At 35.3% G+C, this 8589-nt stretch overlaps 1 protein-coding gene across 1 annotated transcript; it reads left to right on the forward strand.

Moving 5' to 3' along the window:
* The first annotated feature begins 5570 nt into the window (after positions 1 to 5570).
* LOC131635411 (membrin-11-like) lies at positions 5571 to 8178 on the forward strand. Its single transcript, XM_058906032.1, has 4 exons — positions 5571 to 5921; positions 7428 to 7548; positions 7635 to 7784; positions 7908 to 8178. Exons 1-4 carry the CDS (start codon positions 5665 to 5667, stop codon positions 8067 to 8069), a joined length of 690 nt encoding a protein of 229 aa, XP_058762015.1. The 5' UTR covers positions 5571 to 5664; the 3' UTR covers positions 8070 to 8178.
* Positions 8179 to 8589: the final 411 nt, after the last annotated feature.

Genomic DNA, 8589 nt, shown 5'->3' on the forward strand with positions numbered 1-8589 from the left:
TCACAATCATGTCGCTATATCATATCATCACACAACATTAACTCACTTCACAAGACATCACAATACAACTTATCAACATTGACCATAGGGTCTACAACAACAACGGCAAATTCATCATGTTACACCAACAACAACAATTCAACATATTGCAACAACAACAACAAACATCAACATCTTACAACAACAACAATTCATCTTATTACCAGCAACATCAACACATTCATCAGATTCCTTAATTCAAGTAATTATCATAACACGTTATATTCAACTTCCTAATAAATACATATTCATTGTTAATTCATCACATGGCATCACTATTAGCTCATACCTCTCAAGACGTACAAATAATCACATATAGCATACAACACCATTATCAATTATGCATATCATCACATATATCATTATATCATCATAAGGAAGGTACATATCATCATCTCAATAGCATTGTATCGTCATAAGAAAAACATACATCAAGTTATACCACAACATGGTTATGTCAATTCATCGCAAAGAGCATACTTCATATGTTAACATAACATAGTTCATCACTTAATCCTAATAAACATAATAGGAGACTATATCCTATGAATCATTTCATTGGATTATGGTATAGTTCATTGCGTTAGCTTTCCAACGCTTCGAACAGTGCATAAAACGGAGTTACAGATCAAAATTATGGTCTTTACAAAATCTGTCAAAAATGGAAATCTTCAGGTCGACGCAAGGGATTCTATAGGTCGACGCATAGATGCTTTCTACCCCCCTCGGGTTAGCTCAGGTCGACCCATGATCCGACGCAAGGGATTCTATAGGTCGACGCACATAGTTCATAGGTTGACGCATGCTGAAGGAAAATGGATTTTCTGCCCTTTTGGGTTGCTCAGGTCGACTCATGCTTCTGTGTGGGTCGACTCATGTTGCGTGAAAACTCAGAAATCACCATTTTTCTTCCCTAATCCCCTCATACAACACCCACTAACCCATACATCATTTAAGCATCAATTGAAATCAAATTACCACACAAGTAAGGTTCCTAAACATGTTTCTAACCATGGGTTCATACACAAACATCAACAACATGATTAATGGCACAATTTCATGGATTCTATCAAAAACCCTAAAAATTTCAAACTCACACATCCATGGAGAATAAAATACAATCTAACCCACCATAAACATCATCATGCCAACCCTTAGAGAGTAAGAACCCCACCCTTACCTTAGCAAAAGCTTCACCTTCTTCAATGGAGTCCTTCCTCTTCAAGCCATAGCTTTCCTCTTCCCTTCTTTCTCTTCTTTCTATTCTCTCTCTTCTTTCACCAAATGAGAGTTATGTCTCTAAAACCCTAACTCTCTTACTATCCCTCTTTTCTTAATTGGGCTTAACCCACAATCCAATCTCATTGTGTTATATTTCTTCCACTTAGGCCCAATTCATAATATTCCTCTAATTACTCAATTAAGCCAAATAACACACATAAACAAATAATCACATAACATAACTAATATTTTTCTAAATAATATTCCACAACTACAATTGATCCATAACGCAAATAATACCATCTCGCAATTGTATTTCTCCGACTAATCCGACCATAACTTAACTGCTCAAATCAACATATTAATCCAATTACGCCTTTAGAATAATATCGATAAATTCCGACTTCGACTAATTCCAACGAATAAATCTTCGATTAATTTAATTAAATAATTAATTAAATTTGGGGCGTTACACTTAGTTCCTTCCAAAATTGAGACTTCTTCGTCTAAACCTTTTTCAGCGAAGCGTCTTTAGCCATTTGATCGTTGGAAGACATTGTTGCAGAGTTTCTTGAAGAAGAGTTGAGTTTCAAAGTATTTTAAAAAGAAGAGGTTTGTAGAGTCACCTTTGTATAAAGATGCAGAGTGTTTAAATGAGAGGTTTCTGCTATTTATAGAGGGAAAACTCACCTCTTGCAATTCTGCAATGTTAAAGAGTGGGAAAGTAGTGGGACACGCGTAAGTTCGTGATAAGTTGAACAAATGGTTGCACAGTCTACAACCATACTCCTACTTATTAGGAGTGATCATTGTACAATTTTCATGCGCGTCTCAATGGGACGTTTGGAGGCATGGTCATCATGACCATGACGTCACGGGTGAAAAGACATTAGAAAGACTATCCATCGAAATCAAGGGTTCGCAAGAAATACCCATTTCTGCAAGAATTCTGAAATAGACATTTATTATGGGCAATTTGTTAGCTGGAGATTTCGACGAACGAATGGAGGTTTGTTAAAGGAGATATGTTTCAAAGAGAGACATAAAAAATGGCTCTTTAAAGGATGTTTGAAGTACCATTTGGTGTGAAGTGGATTTTACCTTGTCGAAAGGTATTCAAAGTAAATATCCTCAGAAGGGTAAAGGACTTAGCATATTTTCAGAGCATTTGGAAAGAAAGCTTCGACAGCCATATTGATTGGAATTTGGCGCCTCGACGAAAGGATATTCAAATTCAAAATGACATGTCTTATCCAAAAGGACACGTGGAAGCCTTAAAGGATCGAGGGACATGCAGACGGAGAACGTGGCATTCTGTGAGGAAAATGTCATTAGGGTCGAACTAGTATAAATTAGAATCTTAGCGTTAGATTTTAGTGTGTTCAAATATGTACAATATGAACTACCAATTTATATTAATCGAATTACATTACCTTTTATCAGTTTATATTTATCTTCAATAAGGATCTTTTATCTTTCTTTATCGCTTTCGAGTCAAAAAAACATTTATCATTCCTACATTTCGTTTTACCTTTCAACTTATTCTTTTTTCACTTACAAATTAAACACAAAACCAAACCAAGTATGAGCTCAATCAATACATCAAAATCTCGAAACTTAGACCATGTCCTAGAATCAATCTAGTCGATCCTGCGAGCAACCAAGATATTTGTTATTTTGGAGGACTAGCAGTTGTTTACTAATTTTCACGGTAAACACTACAACAAGACAGCTCCTCTGCTCCCCCATTGGAGAACAGATGGCCCCTTGTTTATTGGACATCTCTGCCGACCTGAGATACATCTCTACCCGACCAACGACTAGTTTTGGGCAGCCTCCCAAGATTCCTAAACATACTCCTAGAAACCTGATAGTCACGCGTTTTGGGCCTAGATCCACGATCTAGCCCAAAACGTGGACCAATGACCAAACGCGGTGGGACAATGTAAAAACCCTTTCATTTGAGAGGGTTATGTAACACAATTTCGAACCCTTTAAACACTAAAACGTATTTTTGCTCCTACTTACTTGATCGTCGATGTGCCTTGCAAATACACCCTCCTCCTCATCACCAACACCGTGCATACGTCTCTGACCCACTTTTTTATTCTGATCCCCTTCCATATCAATAACAATACAATAACCAATCATAATATTTAATTAAGTTTGAAGTTTTATTTTTGAGAGCTAGAAAATGTATGAAAAAAATGTTCCAAAGTCAAATTTGAGAATTCAAGTCTTTGAAAAATATGTGAACTGGATTGAGAATTTTCTTATGGTAGATTTCTATATGAGAATGTCCAAAACTATCCAAATTGCGACCTGTTTCCTTTTCCGGATTCCACTCTAGTATTTAGGGGTGGGAATAGGCTAGGCTTTATAAGGCCTGGGCCTGGCCTACGATAAACTTGCAAGGCCTGAGCCTGGCCTATGGCCTACTAGAGGCTCATTTTTTCAGCCTGGCCTGGCCTTTTTAAAAGCCTCTTTCTTATTAATGTTTTCAATTAATTTATATTACTTAAGAAGCCTTTTAGGTCGCATATATATGAACATTTAGACCGACCTATTTAGCATTTTTTTCTAATATATATGCATATATAGACCAATCTATTTAACACTTTTTCTAATATATATGCATATATAGGCTAACCTATTTAGAATAATTTTAATATATATGAAAATATAGGCCGGCCTACAAGGGTTTATAGGCTTTTGGCTTAAATGCACTTTTGGTCCTCATATTTTAATATTTTTTAACTTTTAGTCCCTTCATTTTAAAACACAGTTTTTTGGTCCCTCAACTTTAATGTTCTTGGGATTTTGTTGGTCCCCTTCCAATTTTGCACATGTGGCCTCTTCATTAATGACGTGACACTGTTACAATAGAGCCAAGTCAACTTTTCTTTTATTTTTAATTAAAATTAGTTGTTTTTTATTTTGTAAATTATTAAAATAATTAATAAATAAAATAACATTTTTTAATTCATAATTACATCTTCATCTTCTCGAATTCAACCCTTTTTCCAAATCCATATATTTTTCCAGATTTTCAATAAATAAAATATTGTTTAATCAGATTTCCAATAACTTTATATAAGTCTTGTTTAATTCTTTTCTATCCAATTTTTCCACCTCCTTCTTCTAAACCCAATTCTTCTGCATCTCCCTTAAGAATTTGATTTGCTCATCCTCCTCGTCATTTCAAAGATGTTTCTCAATGAACCTAATTGCATTCATATTCAACCCAACCCTTTCTTTCAACCCCAATTCTGTTGCATTGATTGTGGTGGTTAGAAATACAGAAGAAAAAAAAAACCCAAATTCAAAGTTTATGGTTTTATGGTCTCAAATTTCTTCATCGTCTTTCCAGATTCACAAGAAAAAATCCAAAATGGTCTCAGATTTGTTCATTACTTTCTAGATCCAGAAGAAAAAAATCCAAATTCTGAAAGAATAAAAACCATAATAATTAGATCTGTAGAAAAATGTTGGTAACTTTGAAGAAAAAACCATAATACAAAACCCAGATCTAGAAGTTTTTTTTTCTTTCAATTCCATCAATTTTGATTTTGTTGATTTTCTATTTTGATTTGAATTTTGGTTATAGTGTTAAGTTCTGGATTTTATTTCATCTATGTGGATGTATGGACATTCTAGTCAAAACTCTAAAGAAGAGATGTTTTGGATTATGTTGGTGGATTTCTGTTACTTTTTGACGAAAGGGGATGAATTTGCTTATGGATTAGAGATGATGATGATAAATGTGATGATAATAATATAAAAAATATTTAAATAATTGAATACGACATTAAAATGTTGTATTATGGGAATGTTGATATTTTCATATTTAAGTTACAATAATATTATATTAAAATGGAAAATAAAAAGTTGTTTACAATTTACAAAATAGAAAACAACTAATTTCAATTAAAAATAAAATAAAGTTTGACTTGGTTCTATTGTATCAGTGCCACGTCATTTAATGAAGAGGCCACATGTGCAAAACTAGAGGGGGACCAACAAAATCTCAAGAATATCAAAGTTGAGGGACAAAAAAACTGGATTTTAAAATAAAGGGACTAAAAGTTAAAAAAACATTAAAATAGGGGGATCAAAAGTGCATTTAAGCCTAAGCTTTTTTAATAGCCTAGGTCTGGCCTATTTTATTAAATAGGCTTTTAAAGAAGTCCAAGTCTGGCCTTTTTATCAAATAGATCTGGCCTGGCCTAGCCTTAAGTAGGCTAGGCTATAGGCCCTGTAGCCGGCCTGGCCTATTCCCACCCCTACTAGTATTACACTTAACAAATTTTATTTACGTGTCACCCAAATTCAAAACACCTTACATCACCGTTTCACAAATCTATATCTCCCTCGTTAACCACCACTAACATCGCCGTCGTCGCCATGGAAGGAGGAGGCGGAGGAACGCTCTCAGAAGTTCACCAAAGTGCGAAGAAGCTGTTGCTCAGGTGCCGCGACGGCCTCGAACGCCTTGAGCGTCTCGAGCACTCCACCTCTACCTCCGCTGCCGTTGCCGGCGTTGATTCGGAGCTGTCATTTACCGTAAAGAAGGATATCAATCAGATTCAATCGCTCTGCGTTGAGATGGATAGGCTTTGGCGTTCCGTTGCTGCCAAACCTCAACGAGATCTCTGGAAAAGGTGAACAAATTGAAATCGTGTTGATTCCGATCTTGTCGATTTTCGCGATTTGCTTGTATCAATATTATTTGTTGGCTATGATTTTACAGTTTGTTTCCGCAATTGATGTTATCGAGCTCCTGAATTGCGCTTTTTGATTGCGAGTGAATGTTGATAAATTCATTTTTCAAATGAACTTAGGGAATGAACTTAGTGTTGTCGCAATATTGAATTGAGTTTATTCGTATTGTTTAGAAGATGTTTCAGTTTAAAATGCAGGAAATGATTAGTTTATTGATGATTTGCAATTTAGTGGAGGATTTGAAAGGTTTTAATGTGTTTTGAGGTAAACTTAGGGAATGAACTTAGTGATGTCACAATGTCTAATTGATTGTTTTGTTAGACAGTCGACGGATCTCTATGATATGGATCAACTACTTTAACGATTTGGATAGAAATATAGTCAATGATAGAACATTATGGCGAAAGTTGATCCATGTAGTAGACCCCATCTAATGAGATAAGACTTAATTGTTATTGTCGTTGTTTAGAAGATGATTCGGAGGTAATAATTAGTTCATTGGTTATATACGATTTAGTGGAGAATTTGAAAGGTTTTATTGTGTTTTAAGGGAAACTTGGTGCATCATTAGGTTTATTAATTTTGTTGAGGAAACATAGTGGTAATTGTGTGTGTCATGTCATGGGAGGGGGTTTTGTTTCTTAATTGCTCTTTTTGCACTGTTCCTCTTAGAACTGTGGTTGGGCACACCCCCTCACGCAACACAATTGGGCTTGGTGCGTGGATATAAATTGTGAGTGGTTCGATAACAAAAACTCGATGGCCCAACAGATTTGGATAGACTTTGATACCATCATAGAATTGTGGTTGAGCCTAACACAGCCTTACAAAATTGGTTTATATGGTGAAAATTACTTCGCTTATAAACATATTTCTAGGTCATATCTCATCCGATGCATAACTCTTTAACAATTTCTATATTGCATTTTTTCTTTTATTGATTCTTATAATGAATCTCAGAAAAATGTCCTGCGTTTTTTTGTTATTGTAGTAAAAGATTTAAACAAATTCATGATTTATTATGTGTATGTGTGATATTAGTAGTTTCTTTTCAAATTGTGATTCCTTATTATTCCCTTAAGCTAAGGGCATTAAATTCTTTTCAAAGGAATTAAATCTGAAAATGTTAACATGCTGATTAGGTATCATAAATTCTCCATATAGTGTTACGAAGATGGATATTGCATGTGCTAACTGAAATGAGCATTTTTAGAGCTGTATGAATCATTAATAGCAAGAGCAACGGCAAGTACTATTGGTGAATGGGAAACCATTAGTTTGTCGATTGATTCTGTTATTGGTAGCAGCAAGGATTTGTCAGCTGTCAATTTCTTTGTTAATGAATGAGAACTCTGAATGAAGTGTGTCCATGGGTTTGGTTTCTTATGTTGTCTCTGGTTTATTGCATTTGTACTTAAGAGGGGGTGTTGTATTTTCTTGCGCAGAAAGGTTGAACAAATAGCTGAAGAGGCTGAATCACTGAAAGAAAGTTTGGATAAATATAACTCAAGGAGTCAGAAACGGTCTAGAGAAGCTAAAGAGAGAGCAGAACTGCTGGGGCGAATGGTACGTCATTGCTATCGTGCTCTATTCAATGGCTCATTGTGTATTTTTCCCTCTTGACTAAATAACAATCTCATTTCCAATTGTAGAATGGGGATTCTGCTCATGTTTTGAGAATTTACGACGATGACACACAAGCAATGCACTCAGTTCGCAGTTCTGCCAGGGAGCTTGAAAATGCTAATGCTCTCGGGGAAGCGATTCTTTCCTCAATACATGGCCAAAGGGAACGCCTGAAGGTATTTATCCTTTTATTTAGATACTTTCTACGAATGCTTAGACTAGCGATAATATTTATGCTTTGTTAATCCAGTCATATTGTTGTTGAAAATCTTTTGATCTGGCATATTATGTCTGTGCAGAGTGCACACCGAAAGGCATTGGACGTCCTGAATACAGTAGGGATATCGAACAGAGTTCTGAGATTAATTGAGAGACGAAACCGGGTTGACCAATGGGTCAAATATGCAGGAATGCTATTGACTGTTGTTTTCTTGCTTGCCTTTGTTTTGTGGAGACGATGAACAGTCAGATGTTGGAGAAATTTAGTGTTTCTTATGTATTTGTGAAAATTATATATAAAAGTAAGATACTCTCTTCTTCCCCAAGTATATGTCGCTCTAGTACTTTATACGTGAAAATTTGCATCTCCATTAAGTACAAAATAACTTGCCCAAGGGGGTGTTGCATTTGCCTTAGTTTTCCGATACAAAATAACTATATAATGTATCTACTGAAAATTTGCATCTCCATTAAACCCTTTGTAGATATTGTAAAATATTGTATCACTTTCTTCTTGTTTTTTCTTGTCCCAACCTGCAACACACGACTGAATTAACCGGCCGCTTGCAACCAAGCATCGCTGGCTATCAGCAGTGTTTCTCACATCACATGAACGGAACCTTTAAAACTACCTCTAAATATTGTCAAATGGTTTGCTGTTGTGAGCAAACCCTCACCTATTTAACTCAACTAGCACTGATCAATCCGTAACAGTAGTAACATATAGATTTGACATTAAATTTTAACCGTTAAAATAATTGA

This window comes from Vicia villosa, unplaced genomic scaffold (genome assembly GCF_029867415.1).
Source record: "Vicia villosa cultivar HV-30 ecotype Madison, WI unplaced genomic scaffold, Vvil1.0 ctg.001480F_1_1, whole genome shotgun sequence".
NCBI lineage: Eukaryota > Viridiplantae > Streptophyta > Magnoliopsida > Fabales > Fabaceae > Vicia > Vicia villosa.